General features: G+C 51.0%; 12 protein-coding genes across 12 annotated transcripts; 7 read left to right on the top strand and 5 right to left on the bottom strand.

The window, feature by feature from the left end:
- Positions 1-254: 254 nt before the first annotated feature.
- On the top strand, positions 255-1,514 carry AKAW2_81370A (NAD(P)-dependent alcohol dehydrogenase; the record flags this gene model as incomplete). The annotated part of the gene is made up of 4 exons (XM_041682494.1): positions 255-260; positions 310-432; positions 504-511; positions 566-1,514. The coding sequence occupies 4 exons, from the start codon at positions 255-257 to the stop codon at positions 1,512-1,514; spliced, it is 1,086 nt and encodes a 361-aa protein (XP_041549331.1).
- A 320-nt stretch (positions 1,515-1,834) lies between these two features.
- Positions 1,835-2,608, bottom strand: AKAW2_81369S (GPI anchored serine-threonine rich family protein; the record flags this gene model as incomplete). Its single annotated transcript, XM_041682493.1, has 1 exon — positions 1,835-2,608. One exon carries the CDS (start codon positions 2,606-2,608, stop codon positions 1,835-1,837), a length of 774 nt encoding a protein of 257 aa, XP_041549330.1.
- A 724-nt stretch (positions 2,609-3,332) lies between these two features.
- Positions 3,333-3,853, bottom strand: AKAW2_81368S (uncharacterized protein; the record flags this gene model as incomplete). The annotated part of the gene is made up of 2 exons (XM_041682492.1): positions 3,333-3,521; positions 3,578-3,853. 2 exons carry the CDS (start codon positions 3,851-3,853, stop codon positions 3,333-3,335), a joined length of 465 nt encoding a protein of 154 aa, XP_041549329.1.
- A 50-nt stretch (positions 3,854-3,903) lies between these two features.
- AKAW2_81367S (uncharacterized protein) lies at positions 3,904-4,834 on the bottom strand (the record flags this gene model as incomplete). The annotated part of the gene is made up of 4 exons (XM_041682491.1): positions 3,904-4,054; positions 4,109-4,138; positions 4,205-4,436; positions 4,516-4,834. The coding sequence occupies 4 exons, from the start codon at positions 4,832-4,834 to the stop codon at positions 3,904-3,906; spliced, it is 732 nt and encodes a 243-aa protein (XP_041549328.1).
- Positions 4,835-5,398: 564 nt separating this feature from the next.
- AKAW2_81366A (uncharacterized protein) lies at positions 5,399-7,189 on the top strand (the record flags this gene model as incomplete). The annotated part of the gene is made up of 1 exon (XM_041682490.1): positions 5,399-7,189. One exon carries the CDS (start codon positions 5,399-5,401, stop codon positions 7,187-7,189), a length of 1,791 nt encoding a protein of 596 aa, XP_041549327.1.
- Positions 7,190-7,290: 101 nt separating this feature from the next.
- On the bottom strand, positions 7,291-7,724 carry AKAW2_81365S (uncharacterized protein; the record flags this gene model as incomplete). Its single annotated transcript, XM_041682488.1, has 2 exons — positions 7,291-7,611; positions 7,668-7,724. The coding sequence occupies 2 exons, from the start codon at positions 7,722-7,724 to the stop codon at positions 7,291-7,293; spliced, it is 378 nt and encodes a 125-aa protein (XP_041549326.1).
- An 84-nt stretch (positions 7,725-7,808) lies between these two features.
- On the bottom strand, positions 7,809-8,228 carry AKAW2_81364S (uncharacterized protein; the record flags this gene model as incomplete). The annotated part of the gene is made up of 3 exons (XM_041682487.1): positions 7,809-7,835; positions 7,886-8,163; positions 8,222-8,228. 3 exons carry the CDS (start codon positions 8,226-8,228, stop codon positions 7,809-7,811), a joined length of 312 nt encoding a protein of 103 aa, XP_041549325.1.
- Positions 8,229-9,083: 855 nt separating this feature from the next.
- Positions 9,084-9,797, top strand: AKAW2_81363A (putative haloalkanoic acid dehalogenase; the record flags this gene model as incomplete). Its single annotated transcript, XM_041682486.1, has 1 exon — positions 9,084-9,797. One exon carries the CDS (start codon positions 9,084-9,086, stop codon positions 9,795-9,797), a length of 714 nt encoding a protein of 237 aa, XP_041549324.1.
- Positions 9,798-10,105: 308 nt separating this feature from the next.
- AKAW2_81362A (putative proline racemase) lies at positions 10,106-11,314 on the top strand (the record flags this gene model as incomplete). The annotated part of the gene is made up of 1 exon (XM_041682485.1): positions 10,106-11,314. The coding sequence occupies one exon, from the start codon at positions 10,106-10,108 to the stop codon at positions 11,312-11,314; it is 1,209 nt and encodes a 402-aa protein (XP_041549323.1).
- Positions 11,315-12,045: 731 nt separating this feature from the next.
- On the top strand, positions 12,046-13,059 carry AKAW2_81361A (uncharacterized protein; the record flags this gene model as incomplete). Its single annotated transcript, XM_041682484.1, has 1 exon — positions 12,046-13,059. The coding sequence occupies one exon, from the start codon at positions 12,046-12,048 to the stop codon at positions 13,057-13,059; it is 1,014 nt and encodes a 337-aa protein (XP_041549322.1).
- Positions 13,060-13,176: 117 nt separating this feature from the next.
- Positions 13,177-16,267, top strand: AKAW2_81360A (ankyrin repeat domain-containing protein; the record flags this gene model as incomplete). The annotated part of the gene is made up of 2 exons (XM_041682483.1): positions 13,177-13,952; positions 14,005-16,267. 2 exons carry the CDS (start codon positions 13,177-13,179, stop codon positions 16,265-16,267), a joined length of 3,039 nt encoding a protein of 1,012 aa, XP_041549321.1.
- Positions 16,268-16,647: 380 nt separating this feature from the next.
- On the top strand, positions 16,648-17,991 carry AKAW2_81359A (kinesin family protein; the record flags this gene model as incomplete). The annotated part of the gene is made up of 1 exon (XM_041682482.1): positions 16,648-17,991. The coding sequence occupies one exon, from the start codon at positions 16,648-16,650 to the stop codon at positions 17,989-17,991; it is 1,344 nt and encodes a 447-aa protein (XP_041549320.1).
- Between the last annotated feature and the right edge of the window lie 57 nt (positions 17,992-18,048).

Genomic DNA, 18,048 nt, shown 5'->3' with positions numbered 1-18,048 from the left:
TAAGGATATAGAGAGGGTCGTCGTAAGCAGGAGTGATCTACAAGGGGCCTGCACGCGAACAATCCCCGGCAAACATACCCGTTTCAGTACATCTCCTCCTCAACGATCTTTGCACATGACGAGAAGAGGGGTAGAAGATGGTGCTCTCCCACCAGATCAACGGCTGGTTTGGAAGACAAAGCATCAAGCCTCGCGGTACCTTAAGGAAGTAAGAATATCACTACAAAATCATCGAAACTGATCCATCAGCACCAATGGAGGTGAGTCTATCTCTGCTGTCACAATATGCCAAACTGATGCGCGGGGCAGAACCCCTCATTTGTCCTGCGCGACATCAAAGACGTCGTCATTGAAGACCGGCCCAAACCCATCCTCAAAGACCCTCACGATGTGATTGTCCATGTGGCACAGACAGGTATTTGTGGAAGTGATGTATGACTTTCTTCCCTCCTTTATCCTCACAATAAGTGGTCTATATAGTTCCAGGTTAACGTATCGCCCAGGTTCACTAGTATGGATCCTCTCATGTATCCTATCATAGACAGAGTCTTTGACATAAGTTCAGCTGGCAACGCGGTCGCATCGGCGATTTCATCCTCACCGGACCCATGGTCCTCGGCCACGAATCCTCCGGCGTAGTTGTCGAAGTCGGTGACAAAGTCCGACACCTCAGGCCGGGCGATCGCGTCGCCATGGAACCCGGCGTACCCTGTCGTCGTTGCGACTACTGCCGCAGTGGATCATATAATCTCTGCGGCGACACCATCTTCGCGGCGACCCCGCCTTGGGATGGCACACTGGCCAAATACTACGTCAACGCCGCCGACTATTGCTACAAGGTGCCAGACCACATGACTCTCGAGGAAGCAGCCATGGTTGAGCCTGTATCAGTCGCCGTGGCTATCACCAAGACAGCTAACCTGCAAGCCCATCAGACCGTCTTGGTTCTGGGCTGTGGTCCGATCGGCGTACTCTGCCAAGCCGTGGCCAAGGCCGCTGGAGCAAAGACCGTCATTGGAGTGGATGTGGTTCCATCCCGACTGGAAGTCGCCAAGTCGTACGGCGTCGATCACACGTTCATGCCCTCGCGGGCCGAGCCAGGCACAGACCCCATGGTGCACGCGGAGCGGGTGGCCATACAGCTGAAGGAGGAGCTGGGACTGGGAGAAGGCGCCGATGTGGTGCTGGAGTGCTCTGGTGCTGAGCCGTGTGTCCAGTTGGGTATCTATGCCGCCCGCCGGGGAGCTACGTTCGTGCAGGCCGGTATGGGCAAGGAGAACATCACGTTCCCCATTACGGCGGTGTGCACGCGTGGGTTGACCATCAAGGGATCGATCCGTTATCTGACCGGATGCTACCCGGCGGCTATTGATCTGATCGCCAAGGGCAAGGTTGATGTGAAGCGGTTGATCACGAACCGGTTCCCGTTCGAGAAGGCCGAGGAGGCGTTTGAGCTGGTCAAGGCAGGACGGTCGGATGTGTTCAAGGTGATGATTGCGGGTGTGCAGGATTAATCCATAGATACAACATAGCATACGTCGGGTTTGTTGGTTGGCAGGCAGTGTGGTTAAGGGGATTCCTATACTACCACGAGACAGATTTAGGAGGATTTTGGTCGCTGAGATGCGCACGACATTCAGAAATCAATATAATTACCAGAATTTACAATATACTTTCTCTAGAAGTAGTATGTAAGCCGGTATATATGGAATGTGTAATGCACAGAGGCTGTCAATTAGTTGCACTATGTCTCTGTATATAATCTTACATTGTAGGAGGTTCACATTACAGGTTGATCACACAAGGAGCAGGTAGGCATTCAAAGAATCACCCCTCAGGAGAACGGACATCCGTCGCTCCCGGCAATGCCGACAACGCTCATGGTAGTGGTGGCCGTCACGAAACTGACATCCTGAGTGCTGGCCTGGGACGCCGTCTCCGTTTCATACAATGCTGCCGTCGGCGTGGGAACCTTGTTCAAGGTCACAGGGTGTGAATAGTCTGAGCACCAACCAATAGTCTTAGGCACGATTCCTGGCTTGACAGATCTGGAGGAGGCAGGAGCAGGAGTGGAGGAAGGAGCCGGGAGATGAGAGGAGTGGTGATGAAACAGATGATGATCATGGTGATGACTGTGGTGGAAAGCAGAGCTGGACGCGGTAGGGCTCACCGTGACATAAACGGTAGATGCTGCAGGGCAGGTAGACGTAGCAGATGCTCCGGGTGCGGTAATACTCGTATCAACGCAGTCGGTCGCGTTGGCCGCGTCGGAGACGAAGAATTTCTCGGACTGGGCGTAGATGATATAGACGTTGGTGCCGTTGATCCCGCTGATCTGGTAGCCCCACTCGGGATCGGTGTCGCAGGGGATTTGCACGGGGTATGACAGGTCGGAGGTCGGAATGTCAATTGCCAGGGGAACATAGGAGGGTGGCCAGTAGACGAAATTCCAGAGATAGAGGCTGAAGGTGGTGGGATCGGTATCAACGGTGGTCCAGTTGACGGTGATGGTGGAACCGGCGGCGTAGGTTGAGTTGAGGGCCGGCTCGGTGATGCTGATGGCCGCAGCCAGGGAACTGAGGGTGATGAAGGGAATGACGAAACGCATGGTCGCGGAGTAAAATTTGGGTCAATTGAAGGAGAGAGTGAGAACAAGAACTAAATATCAAATGAATGAATAAGTGAATGCTATAGGCGACCAAACGAGTGACTAAAGGGGTCAGAAGGGCGCGATGCAAGGGGAAAAACCGTTGACCCCCATGGCAGGATACTGGGCAGATGCGAAGATATAAGCAGCCTCCGCTTGTGCTTTTCTCCGGAAATTGGAGGCTGTACTCGTGTTACTTTCAAGATTATGCTAAATTTAAAATCAAGCCACGCGTTCCCAACTATCGAGCCACTAAGGAAGGATGCCATCGGCCATTGGCTCTGTTTGAGACATCCGAGTGGAGCGGCGTGCTCGGGCCCGCCGACTGGAAAATCAAACCGTTCCAAACAGGCATCCATCTACACTATTACTTGCTCGGCTTCATTTTAGAAGTTAGACAGAACCCTATCTGGAATGATTCGCATGTGATCCGAGAAAATCATGTTCTTCCAATCCCTCATTTTATATTGGTGGCGCTTCCTTCTACAATCTCTCATGCTATCGCCGATTTAATATATGTTCATATATTGTTATCACTGCTAATGATATGACTGCTTAAGGAAAAATATAGTACTGATCGTGCAAGTTAATAGCGTCTATCGGGAAGGTGCTGGTATTTGTACTTTAGGTCATTCCCTTTTTTCTCCTTGGCTGTTATGTAAGTTGTAACATGCGATAACCTCAATCACCGTTCTCCGACGCAGCTCCGAGAACTAGGAGCAGGCTGTCTAACCGGCGATAGCCTCACCCTCCCTTCCAAATGGCGGCCAATTGTTGTAATTCTGGTTCGATCCTCAAACGGTCCATAGTTCACTTTACCACCGCGAGTGTTCGAGGCAAGAGGAACACCTTTCTTATTCCGGCTTATGAGGTCCTGGATTTCTCTATGTCAGCTAGGACCAAGGCTCACGAACGCTATTGTCAACCCACCGGATTGTAGATAAATGGCCGTGTAAATGTCACGAGGTCGATCTTCCCTCTTTGTAATAGATCTCTTGCCTCCTCTACCGTATACTCGTGGTTCACCATGAGCATGGTGCGACTTCCAGGATACTTGATGAGAGCGCCAAAGTCCGTCAGAGGCTCGTACTTTGGAGGCAATTCTTTCCCTTGAGGCCTGGGTCGGGACCTGAAATAGTCATCGGTTTCGCGCCCCACATCACAACCTCGACGCGATAAGTTGATAAAAGCGAGATCACGACACATTAGCTCCTTGATGAAGTATGTGTAAGTCTCTTTCATTTCTTCGTATGAGATCATGGTGTCATTATAGTCATCTGTAGGGCAGATGTTGATCCCGACTGCTCGAGATCCCCAGACCTCAATAATGGCATCGAGGACTTTGAGCGGAAACGGCAGCGATTCTCGACAGAACCACCGTATTGGTCACTGCGTGTATTCGAGTGCCTAGACACCAGATAGGCTCGTGAAGCATGCATTATGTGGAGGGATATCGCTTACGAGCACAAGAAGTTGTGTAGAAGATACCCGCTAGTCAGCCGCAGTGTCAGTTACGATGGCCGTATCCACGAAGGGTCGTCTTTCTTGCGTCCTTACCCTTGTGCTGGTAGCTCAATTCCATCAAACCTAGCAGACTTGGTCAAGCTGACAGAGTGCCGATATTGTTCGACAATGACTCTCGGGTCATCAATCTCGGTGATATTGTCGGTATGGCCCGGAAGTCCCTCCAATGTACGATATTTTCCGCCCTTGGCAGGTACCTTAGATGGTGCATAGACTGGATATCCTGATTCTTTCAGCATCGGCATACTATCATTCTGGATGCGTCCTATATGTCATACATAATCTACAGTCAGGAACCTCACTCTCTTACCAGGACAACGAAAACATCAATTGGCAGGACTCACCTGGATGCCATGGCTGGAAGATGAAGAGAATCTTTCCCCCAACCTTGTGCACCTCGCTTGTCACCTTGGCCCAAGCATCTGAATGGTCTTGGTACATTACAGGCGCGTGGGGCCATTCGGCACCGTTCAGGCTGATAAAGGTGCCCTCTGCGACGATAAGCCCGGCGCCGTCCCGCGCTCGGTCGGTGTAATGTTTGATGTTCGCATGGGTCGGCTTATTTCCATCGGTGCATCGATTTCGCGTCATGGACCCCATGCAAATACGATTGCGCAATTGAATCCCATCCCCGAGGATGACTGACTCGAGAAGCTCCGCCATTGTAATGCTCTTGACGATTAGCGAATGACTGCAGGAAAGGCTAGCTTGGTGAGAAGAGTAACCTTAAAAAGACGCCAGATGGACATGCTGATTTATATCCGTATTCTGTCCAGACTGAGGTCACGCCACTCTGCTTTTTAGGTAAAATCTGCTTGCTTGGAAGGCGATGATCGCGGAAGATGAATTCAGTCCGCATCTTGCAGGCTTACTCTCGCGTATATCATCATGGCTATCAGCTGAGACCATATAGAAAATAAATGACATCATTTCAATAACTCGCCTGTACTGATTCATTACTACTCTTTCTATATTTCACATGAATGTCATCATGGTGGACATTGCACTGTGGAACATGAGAGTGTCTGAATGATAGTCCTCGGATGACTTTCCCGAGCGGGTAACTGGTTATCGATGATGCCTGAGGCTGCTATCGCGGCCTCCTTTGCCGAATAACCGAACCAAAGATTCCCCCAGCTTTGACCATCCTCATCATGGCATGAGCCTTCTTGTTACTCAAAGAACATCGTCCTACCAAAAGAATGGCTTTTCCGGTGCGATCTTAAAATGACAGTTCTTCCTACGAGCATGTCCCCCCCGCCCCTCTGCCATGGAGTTCCCCACGTGAAAGGAACGGCTTCTGGAAGGCTGATTGCCAGCCACGTGGAGTTGAGTTTCTGGGGTGGCGTCGACCCCCAAACAGGCCGGGTGATTGACCAACACCACCCCTTAAATGGCCACTCTCTGGAAGGTCGCATCCTCGCCATTCCAGGTGGTCGTGGGTCCTGCTCGGGCAGCGGGGTGATGCTTGAACTCCTACTTAACAACCGCGGACCTAAGGCAATACTCTTTGAGCGCCGTGAGGATATCCTCACCTTGGGGGTAATGGTCGCGGAGGAGATGTTCGGCAGGGCAATTCCAGTGATAACACTGAATGCAGACGACTTTCAACGGGTGCTGGAACTGCATGATACTTACATCACGGTCGGTGATGGTTACATCTTCGACAAGGAGTTACCCGGGACATTGCATGAACTGCCTGACTGTCACTCCAAAACACCATTGGCGCTGACCACAAAGGTGCAACTGTCCGATGTGGATAGAGCATTGATTCAGGGCGAATATGGAGAAGCTGCGCGCGTGGCCATGCGGATCGTTCTGCGAATGTCTGAGTTACTAGAGGCTCGCGAATTGATCCCGGTCACCCAGGTTCACGTCGATGGCTGTATTTATACCGGACCTGGATCGCTAATGTTTGCAGAGAAACTGCGCGATCTGGGAGGTCAGGTACTTGTTCCAACCACCCTGAACTCTATCTCTGTCGACCAGAAGCGATGGCGGGCCCAAGGCGTAGATGTGGCGTTTGGGGAAGCGGCCGACCGGTTGGCCAAAGCGTATATTGACATGGGTGCGCGGCCAACTTTTACATGCAGTCCCTACCAGCTGGACAGCGCCCCTAAACTCGGAGATCAGATCGCTTGGGCAGAATCCAATGCTGTGGTGTATGCTAACAGTGTGCTTGGGGCGCGTACCATGAAGTATCCCGACTTTCTCGATATCGCCATTGCTCTCACTGGCCGCGCCCCCAAAGGGGGACCGCATATCGATACGAACCGCCAAGCTACATTGATTGTGCGGTTACTAGACACCGAGGAATTGCATGTCGATGACTCCTTTTATCCTGTGCTTGGGTATCACGTAGGGACCCTGGCAACCAATCAGATCCCGGTGATCGTGGGCCTTGATTCTCTGGCTCCGAATCGGGACGACCTCAAGGCGTTTGGGGCCGCATTTGCGACTGTCTCAAGCGCCCCGATGTTCCACATGGTTGGTATTACACCAGAGGCGAAGACCATAGAAGCCACTATCCGACGCGAAACCCACCCACCTTGTCTGGATGTGAAGGTGGAGGAGCTGACACCCTGTTGGGATACACTGAACACTGCATCAGACGCCCAAACTGTGGATCTCATTTCTCTTGGTAACCCACATTTCTCACTGAGAGAAATTCGACGATTAGCTACCCTATGCCAGGGGCGTAAGAAATGCGAGGGGGTGGCGGTGATGGTAACCTGTAGTCGGGCGACATACGGCTTGGCTGATCAAGCCGGGCTTATTCAGGAGCTGGAGAGGTTTGGTGTGCGATTTATCACTGATACCTGCTGGTGCATGATTGCTGAACCCATTATTCCACGGTCGCTCAATGCAATCATGACGAACTCTGGAAAATACGCCCATTATGGCCCTGGACTCACGGGGCGGAAGTTCTACCTGGGCAGCCTGGCCCAGTGTGTTGAGACTGCATGCCATGGGCGGCCAATTGACCATCGTCCATTATGGCTAGTGAACAAGATGTGAATATCAGATATCACACGACTAGCATGCTCACCATGCACATTGCATCTCTCATACCTCATATTCCCGATTTCGCATGTACTACATGCCTGGGCCGCAATTCGTTACGTTCTCACGCGGTGCCACAAAGCAGTTCTTAGCAGATTACCCAAATCACTATCTCCATTCGGCTGCAGCGTGTGTTGGACTGTAGCCTTCAATTCCCCCCAGCGCCGCCAGTGCTCATCGATAACATTGCCCATACCAGAAGCATTTAGGATCTCGGCAAGCCGATAATGACAATCAAGTAGTACGGGACTGGGAAGTGGAAGATCCTCCGTGCCCGGTGCCTGCTTTAGGACTATTACACCATTTTCAGGCAAATACTGGGCATTGGAGGTGGCGAAGCCTCCAAACGTCATACACTGATACACGTTCGGGGTATCCTGGCCACTCAGTCAGGTATGCTCATAATAACACTCATAACTAGATAAATACTTACCGTGCTTTTAAAAGCCAGGGTAAAGGAGCTGAATGGAATATGTAGAGCCATATTCATTGTTATACTGTTGCACACATCATTGATGCTTTCAGGTGTAAATCCAATATGGTGAATATCAGGGAAGCGACGCAGGAGAGCCTCCTATATAGTAGAGATATGGGGTTGTACCTGCTTTATAGTCAGTATCAAGAGGATTATAATGTACAGTAGTATCTTACTGTAGCCGTATTCCAGCTCCCATAAGAAAAAGGTATGATGTGGGCTACCGTTAAATTTGCTGAACCGACGCCCTGGGGCCTTCCTCGTTCGTTATAGGTATCGTGGTCCAGAAGGCCGCTCACCACGGAACAATAGTCATCTCTCCGTAAACAATCATCGCGGAATCTATTCTCGCGTTCAAGGGGTTCATCAAGAGTTGAGGCCACAGCCTCTTCTGCAGCTTGTCTGTGAGGGTGCGGGGAACTTTTCACGGAGCCGGCATGCGACCGCGTTTTCACTTGTCTAGTTAGAAATTATTTCTGAATTGATGCCTGTTGGAGTTTTAGTTGACTTACTAGGCATTGCAAGTGCGGTGAGGAGATTAAGAACACTTGATGTAATTCCTCATCCGTAGTAGTAGCTAGGATATCTCGAGCAACAGATACTTTTCCTTCATCTGGTAACCACTCCAAGAATGCTTCTAGAGCCGGTTTAATCTTGTCCTCGTGGGATAGACACTGGGCAGAATATGTCGAGATTCTTTGGACAGCATCGCTGAGCAGCTTCGGCATAGTTTGTGAGTTCTCAGTGTCTGTTGATAGCACAGACAAGTCTCTCCGCGGGTGAGGGGGAGGCGGCACGGTGGGACGGCTGCTGCTGCTGCTGCTACTGGCGGTAGCATCCTGTCCTCTGAGACGCGCAGAGCGTCTGGGAGGAGGAGGGGGAGATGAGCGCTTGCGTTTCTTAGACGGGGACATGATGGCAGCTTTGTTGACGGCGGGACACTCTTCAAAGTGATGATGGGGATGAAAGTCGGGGAACTTAATTAAGTGCGGAGAAAGATTAGTAGTGGTGCGGAGAAAGTACTGGATCCGACAAAGTACTAACACCACTGCTTTCACCGCCTTTGACACCGCTCGGGTGAAGGTACCCGGAGTGGATGGAATGGGAATCCTTCCAGTTTCTGTTGGTGCAGTGAATTGAAGTCTCTCGAAGAAGAGATTCCCTCAGATAATGCCATCGCTCCGACCGGAGCGGATCCCGTTGCCGGAAAGGGTCCCCGACCTTTTGGCTGATAAGGTGACCGGCTGGAAGGGAAACCCTCACCCGTTCCAACCCCGCCTGGTTTCTTTCTTCAGAAGTATAAATTAGTTTCACCAAAGCTCCGTCTTAAGTCGCATCATTCGTCTTTCACCATCAATATTCGAGTTTTCAAACATGTCGCAACTCTCCAACTACCGTCTCCTCAGCTTTGATGTCTATGGCACTCTGGTCGACTGGGAAGGTGGCATCTTGGCCGCCTTCCAGCCCAGCCTCGACAAAGCCAACGCCCACTTCACCCGCGAACACCTCCTCACTGTCTACCATGACTTGGAGCGCGCGCAACAAGCACAGACGCCCGACATGCCGTACTCACAACTCCTCGCCACCATCCATCCTCAGTGGACCGAGCGCCTCGGACTGCCTCAGCCGTCAGAAGAGGAAAGCCGCCAGTTTGGAGAATCCATCGGCAACTGGCCCGCCTTCCCGGACACCGTCGACGCGTTAAAGCGACTGGCCCAGAAGTACAAGTTGGTGGTGTTGTCCAACGTCGATCGCGCTTCCTTTGCCAAAACCAATGCTGGCAGCTTGCAGGGATTTCCCTTTGATCTCATCATCACTGCACAAGATGTGGGCTCTTACAAGCCAGATCTTCGGAATTTCGAGTACCTGCTCAAGGCAGTCAAGGAGCAGTTCGACATTGAGCCGGCGCAGGTACTGCAGACGGCGCAGAGCCAGTTCCATGACCACCACCCGGCACGCAAGATGGGGTTGAAGTCCGCGTGGATTGAGCGGCCAGGGGCAACAATGGGGAATCTGTCGGAGACCGTCTATGACTGGCGATTTGATACCTTGGGGGAGATGGCTGATGCGGTTGAGAAGGGACTGTAGACTAGCAAGTTCGCCATGTTCGATGTTCCAGGATCTTTCATGGACTATATAATAGAACGAAATAGGATAAACCAATGAGCATCATGTCCATAGACTCTGAGTAAGACAGCATGCACAAAGCGTGTTTCGTACCAGCAAAGCCTGATAACCGGCTAAGTGGCGCCTGTGAACCGGGCCGCATCCCCACCCCACGCCAGTCTCGGGATGCCAGCCGAAGCCAATCATTACTTATTGCCCATGTCTCCCTCCAGTTGCAGTGGTCCTATTCCTCACAAGTTGGCCTTACACTACACTCTGGCACTCCCACTATGGATTTAGCCCGCACTCTAGAGTCCGCCCCTAGCGGCGAAGTCATCAAATGCATTGACATGCACACAACTGGAGAGCCCACCCGTATCGTCTACGCGGGGTTTCCTCCCCTCAGCGGGACACTGCTCTCCCAGCGCGATCAGGCCCGGGATCAATATGACCACCTCCGCCAGCGAATTATGCTCGAGCCTCGTGGCCACTACGACATGTACGGTGCCATTCTCCGACCAACCACTGAACTGGTCGAATCCGGTGAAGCTCACATCGGTGTTCTCTTCACCCACAACGGTGGCTTCTCCACCATGTGTGGCCACGCAACCATCGCACTGGGCCGATTCCTTGTCGATACGCATGATGTGGCTGTTTTTCCAAAGCGAAATGAGTTGGTAGTAGACGCTGCGTCGCAAACAGTTGTCGTTAACTTGCATGCGCCGTGCGGATTGGTTCGTATCACCGTCCCGATCAAGGACACGGCCGATGGGATCAAGTCCGATCCGTCGCGGGCGGTCTCGTTCCTGTCCACACCAGGTTATGCTGCTGCGACCAATCTTAATATTTGCATTCCACCTGAGATTCGATGGACCGAGCTTGAAGGGCGTGAGAGCATCACCCTTGATATCAGCTATGGAGGGGCATTCTACGCGTTGATTGAAATGCACGAGCTGGGGTATGCCTCCACGGGACTGAGAAAGGTCGATCTTGATTCACTATCACAGGTGATGAAAAGACTAAAAGCGTATCTTGAAACCCATCCCGATATTCTGGCTGCCTGTCAGCACCCTGAAGACAAGAGACTGTCATACCTATACTCCATCATGCTGGTGGACACGAATGTCGGACACAGGCCACACATTGTAGCTGGAGCCGAGACCGGACTGTGCTTCTTCGCCGAAAATCAGATTGATCGGTCGCCGACAGGCTCATGTGTCACGGCTCGCATGGCGCTAGCGCATGCGAAGGGAGAGAGATCGGTTGGTCAGCGGTGGGCTTACAATTCGATCGTCTCCAATCGCTTTCAGACGGGTGCGTTTGAGGCTGAGATTGTACAGACGGGATTGCGGGTGGAGGGTGGAAATGCCCCGGCCAAGGATGCGGTGGTGGTGCGCGTGGAGGGGAGGGCATACTACACGGGCACGTCGAATTTTATGGTCGAAGAGGGAGATATTACGAGTCATAGTGGGTTTGTGATGAGTGATATGGCAGTGTAGCTTTTGAAGCGAATACGAGGGGAATGTAACCTAAATATGAACCAGTATGAGCTGGATGTCTGCTGAATATCCCCTATATACATAGATGTCAGGTTCCCTGGGAATTGGCATTCAACAACAGTCAGAAACTATTTTTAAACATTGAGCGAAACTCTAGGGGAAAAAAACCCTTCCGTCGACAGCTTAGAGTAAGCTCATTTTAAAGTACCCTGGCGTCATTGCTCTGTCTTGTGGACGGGACCAGGATCAGCAAACCCTTGACCGTGAGGGCGTATCAAGACTGTTTCTCATCTGCCATTCATGAACGTGTCATTAGCTCGGGTCGAATTGGCAAACACCTCGTCGTATTAGACCACCTGTCTAAATAGCAGGAGGGGGATTTTACAGTGAGCTCAGTTGCAAACCAAGTCATTTAATTTAGAAAATTGTTAATGTAAGGCTGTGGGAGATTTTCCCCCAGCCTTGTCAGTGCGGCTGAGCTGCGCCCCCGCGGCTTCCTCCCACCCTACCCTACCTCACCGCAACAAGAATCAGTCGCTTTCCCTTTACCTTACCCCAGGTCTCGTCATACATACCATTTACCTTTCGAGAAGTCCGCCACTCACCACTGTACGCTATATCCTGTTTGCTTATATTTGAGCATCGAAGCGTCGTGACGTCACCCTGAATGCCACATCAGCTCCCCGGTTCCAGGTTCAGAATACGCTCGAAGCCACGAATGGTCCTTTGTTATGGAAAACCCACAGACCGACCCCAATATGTCGTCGAGGCAGGATGGCTTTAGCGGTGACAACAAACTTGCTACCAACAAGGCAATGGCCTCCAGTGTCACCGACAATCCTCGTGCAATAAAACTAGAACACAACAGTTACACAGTCGGGTGGGTATGTGCACTGCCAAAGGAGCAGACGGCTGCGACAGCAATGCTAGATGAAATCCATCCACATCTACCAAAACCACCAAGCGACCCTAATACTTACACCTTGGGGTGCATCGGGAGGCACAACATCGTTATAGCCTGCTTACCGAAAGGCCAGTACGGCACGAATTCAGCATCAGCGGTTGCAACTCGAATGGTAGGCACTTTCCCATCCATTAAGGTTGGCCTTCTGGTTGGTATCGGCGGTGGCATTCCACCAAAGGCCAGACTCGGGGACGTCGTGGTCGGTACGCCCGTTGATCAGTGTTCAGGGGTGGTCCAGTGGGATTCGGGCAAGGCAGAAGCAGAGGGTGGCTTCAAAAGAACCGGCGTACTAAATAACCCCCCGACGGCACTGCTGACGGCATTGACGAAGCTAGAAACGATGCATGAGATGGGCGGACCCAAGATACATCAGTATTTGGATGATATGGAGCAGAAATGGCCTAGATTGATGCCAAAGTATACCAGATGTGATTCTCTTGTGGATCCTTTGTCCGGTTCCGACAATTGTGCTAGAGAAAGCCAACACGGAGAAGGACATGTGCACTATGGTTTAATAGCGTCCGGTAACCAGGTTATCAAGGACGCTCATTTCCGTGATAGTCTAAACAAGAGCCTCGGCGGGAATGTGTTGTGTGTTGAAATGGAAGCAGCTGGGTTGATGAACAACTTTCCTTGCGTTGTGATCCGGGGCATTTGCGATTATGCGGACTCAAAAAGACTAAAGCTTGGCAAGAGTATGCTGCAGCTGTTGCAGCGGCGTATGCAAAGGAGCTTCTTGAGTATGTCCAGCCAAGTGATGTTGATGGGGAGCGCCCAGTGAAAGACATGCTTGGTGACGGTTAGTTATCCCAAGACCACATGTCACGTTCAAAGCTGTTTTCTAATGAGCCCCATAGTCTTGAAGTGTGTATCGAGAACCGAGACTAACGTTGAAACAATGAAGTCGAACTTCGACAGAAAAGGAGAACTTGATATCCTTGAATGGCTTACACCGATCGACTACGGTCCTCAACACAGTGACATCTTAAAGAGACGACAGTCAGGGACTGCGCAGTGGTTCTTAGACTCTGCAATATACCAGGCATGGATAAGCTCAAACAAGCAGAGATTATTCTGTCCCGGTATTCCCGGCGCAGGAAAAACAATATTGACGGCAACGGTCATTGATGACATTACTGCCCGATTCCTACATGACAAATCCGTTGGAATTGCGTATGTCTACTGTGACTTCCGCCGGAAAAACGAGCAAAGCGCGGAAGGCTTAATAACAAGTCTCCTAAAGCAATTGAGCCAATGCAGGCCTTCCCTCCCAGAAATTGTGCGCAGCCTCTATGACCGTCATAGACATGGACGGACCCGACCAAAATTCGACGAAATTGCAACGACACTCCGAACTGTGGGTGCTATGTACTCGAGAGTATTTATTATAATCGATGCGCTCGATGAATGCCAGACATCTAATGACTGTCGAACAAGATTTATCAAGGAGATTCTGAACTTCCAGGCAACGTGCGGTGCGAATACTTTTGCCACTTCAAGATTCATTCCGCAGATCACTGAGAGATTCAACGACTGCATGACACTGGAAATCCGTGCGCATGATCAAGATGTTCGTGAATATTTAAGAAGTAGGATATTGCAATGTGAATCGAGGCTGTTAGCCTCCCACAGTGAAGAGATACAAACTGAAATCACGAAAGCTGTCGATGGAATGTCAGTAGCTTCCCCTGTTTGAGTAGGACTGAACAACCTAACATTTATCTAGGTTTCTGCTAGCACAGCTTCACTTCGACGCGGTAAAATCGAAAAAAACCACGAAAAGAGTAAAAGAGGCTCTGAAAGGCCTTGCAAAGGGGTCTGAAGCATACAATGATGCATACGAAGATGCGATGCAGCGAATTGAAGGGCAGGACATGGATTCCCGGAAGCTTGCACATGATGCTTTATCGTGGATCAACGGTGCAACGAGGCCGCTCAATACATTAGAACTTCAACATGCACTTGCTGTAGAAGCAGAGTCAGAATTCGACAAAGACAATATTCCGTTTCTGGATGACATCATTTCTGTCTGTGCAGGCTTGGTCACAGTTGACGAAGAAAGTGATGTCATTCGATTGGTACATTATACAGCACAAGAATTCTTCCAACGAACGTGGACCAGGTGGTTCTCAAACGCACATCACGGCATTGCGACAGCTTGTGTCACATACCTCTCTTTCAACCCCTTCAAAGCAGGCCCCTGTTCCACCGACATGGATTTTGAAGCGCGATTAGACACATACCCCCTTTTCTCCTATGCAGCGAGGAACTGGGGTCATCATGTTCGGACACAACAAACCGGAATAAGCTTGGTAGTAGCCCTGCTTGAAGACACACCCCGGCTTAATGCCTGCGTGCAAGGCCTTTTCGCTCGCAAAGAATTTCCAACTCACTGGAATTATAGCCAACAGGTTCCCAAATTGTTTACAGGACTCCATCTTGCATCATACTTTGGGCTAGAAAATGTGGTGCTGTACATGATTCAGCAGGGGAAACAGTCTGAAGCTATCGACTCGTTTGGTCGACTCCCATTGACATGGGCAGCCTTTAATGGGTACGTGGGAGTTGCTCAGCACCTGCTGGAGAGAAGTACCGAGTCAGATTCAGGAGATAATGATGGCCGAACTTCACTAGCGTGGGCAGCATGCAATGGCCATGAGCGAGTGGTCAAACTTCTGATCGAGAGAGGTCTTGACCTAGGCTGGAGAGATGCCTTCGGCCGTACTCCACTATCATTAGCCGCCTCGAATGGTTTTGTGGGAGTGGTGAAGCTCCTAGTAGAGACTGGTTCAGATCTAGATTCTAGAGACGCAGATGATCGAACCCCTCTATCATGGGCCGCATACAAAGGTCATATAACAATTGCGCAATTGTTGTTGGAAGGTGGTGTTGATCCAGACTCCAAGGATGTGGATGGTCGAACCCCTCTTTCGTGGGCGGCCTACAACGGCTGCGAGGCAGTGGTACAGATCCTGCTAGTACACTCTGTTGATCCAGACTCCAAAGACGAGATTGGACGGACTCCTTTATCGTGGGCGGCAGAAAATGGCCACGAGAAAGTGGTCGAGCTCCTGTTGAAGAAAGGCGTTGAAGTAACCTCAATCGATCAAACAGGTCGAACCCCGTTCGGCTGGGCATCTTATTACCGTCATAAGACAGTGGTCGGCCTCCTCGTGGGCGAGCAACTTTGTAGGTACCCACACGCCCTTGTTTTCACCGGTGGAGCTGCTGTGAAGCAGGGTGAATTTGAGAACAACAAACCTCGAAGCTCAGGTTCCCGTGCCCACACCCCAAACACAACATGGTCAGGTGGCCATGAAGTTCGAGGTCAAGACCAGCAGAATCAACCATTTAGGAGGCCCAGCTTAGAGAGTACCGGAATTTCTCCAAAAAATGGTGACAGTCAAGTGCGGCCACTATCGCCGGAAGTCACCTCGCCTCAGACCGTGCCCTCCCTCCACTCTAAATGGTATTGCCGGTTGTGTCCTGAGAAAAACCGCTTGTATACAAGCAGAGAAACCCTCCTAGGACATATAGATTTGGCTCACGCTGTTCGGTTTTATTATTATTGCACGGAACCTCATTGCCCTGATGCTATTGCACGCAACCCTAATTTCAATAGACTTGACCGAGTTCATCATCATTATATGACGAAACATGGAAGGCGGACAACCGATCAGGAAATCCACCAATCCCGACGAGAAGAGCCCCATCCTCGTTTCTGTCTAATTTGCTATACATTCGTTCACTCGTGGCGGGAGTTCTACAATTGTGTCGTTCGCCATTGTCAGGATCAGTGCTCTTCGACTGTCAGCGATGAACAGAGTGCCGCTGGCTCACAAAAGAGAAGGAAAATCAAGGATGAGATTGGAGGATCACTCACTGCTCCAGAATTGACGCGTGACGATCATGCACCGCAAGATCTTCAGATGCAGCTGATGCTGCTCGAGCAGCAAAACAAACGTCTACGTCTATCAAGAGAAACGTGATATTAGATGTACGCCAGTGATTGAACGACTGAAGGGACTAATGCATGAACCTTAAATCTATTTTTATTTATAACGCGTAAGCGATGAACATGGCAGAGATCTATTGCCAGCTGGAGGTATGACTATCGTTTCATGGTCGAGAAAGAAGAGAGGATGAGTTGTTACCCGTTGTCATGAGCACAACGGACTGGTGTAGATGTGGATTCTGCGCACTGACCCGCCGTCTGGGAGAGCCAGTCAAAAGCCCCGTATAGCCGGCCAGTTTCGAGTCAGATTGATGAGTAATCTGGCTGGTGCCAGCTAGACTACTTCCATCGGAGCTTGAAGGCACTTTCAACCCAGCATTAAGATTCCTTCTGACCAAAAGCGAAGATCTGAGAATGCCGTCCATTAAAGTCTTCACTCGCTGGCGCCCTCCGCTGCCATCGGAAGCGGCTGCCCCTGAAATCGCCCGAACACAGGCCTCCAATCCCGGGCAAAACACCACGATCGCACTAACACCACCACCATCCCAGAAACTCTCTCGCCCCTGGAAAAGCGACTCAGCTTTTACCGAGATATTCAACGCAGACGACTCTAATCGAACTGTCTTTGAACATGTCGTCGCACCGACTCTCCCCCGGGTTTTAACCGGGCAAAACTGCAACTTCTTCGCCTACGGACACTCGGGCAGTGGGAAATCCCACACGATCATCGGGTATGATTTCGAGCGGCCAGACGAGTTCGGACTCTGTTTGTCAGCTGCAAAAGCGCTCTACGAGCATCTATACCAACTAAATGAGAATACTAAGGAGAATGAGACACTTCTCCTAGGCCTCCGCATGTACGAGCTACGGAAAAACATTGCCTTTGACTTGCTCAACAACCGATGCAAGTGCCATATCCGCGAAGGCGCTGACGGGAAGACCCACGTCCGCGGTGAGACGGAAACCCTCGCCGATGGGAAAGTCCGCGTGCGTCCCATCGTCACCAAGCCATGCTTTACTTTCGAGGAGTTCCATGCTCAGCTGTTGGCTGGCATCCAGAGTAGGGCGACAGGCACATCGACGATTCATGATCAGAGTTCCCGGACACACGCTGTGTTTGAAGTTGAGATTGTCACGAGAGAACTACTGGATGCGCGGGATGCCGTCGTTGAGCGGCAATCCGAGCTGGTACCGGTCGGGAAACGCGCAACTGATATCTACATCGAGGAGAATATGAAGGCCATTATCCAGACACCGGATGGCAAGTATGTCCCGAATCCGGATTATCAACTCAATCAGACAGCGATAGATGAGGCCGAGGCAAAGAAAGCAGAATATGAATCGCGTGTTCAGAAGGCGGAAGAGTACGTGTCGGAAGTCATAAAGTCATGTCACCATGCCTGTCTGGGTGGAAAGATGGTGTTTGTGGATCTGGCCGGCTCAGAGTACTGTCATGACAAGGGTTCCGTGTCCACCATGCGGACAAAACAGACGCCTCAGGAGCAGCAGGAGAGCAGACAGATCAACACTGATCTTCTTTCCTTGAAAGAAGTCATTCGGGCTATGGCCCGGAAGCAGGCCCGGATTCCGTTCCGGTCATCGCCGCTGACGATGGTCCTGCGCGAACACTTTGTCACGGGCGGCGATGATGGAGTTTCGGCGATGATCCTGACCACGTCGCCTTCGTCAGAGCAGTATAACGCAACGATTGATACGCTGAAATATGGCAATCTAATTGGAATGGCTGGTGTTCGTTAGAGTCTAAGCAGAAAGGCGGTTGCATTCATCTACTTGATAGCTTACATGAAATAATTA

Source organism: Aspergillus luchuensis, chromosome 8 (genome assembly GCF_016861625.1).
Source record: "Aspergillus luchuensis IFO 4308 DNA, chromosome 8, nearly complete sequence".
Taxonomy (NCBI): Eukaryota; Fungi; Ascomycota; class Eurotiomycetes; order Eurotiales; family Aspergillaceae; genus Aspergillus; species Aspergillus luchuensis.
The sequence above is the reverse complement of the archived record's forward strand: the minus strand, read 5'-3'. Positions and strand labels throughout refer to the sequence as shown.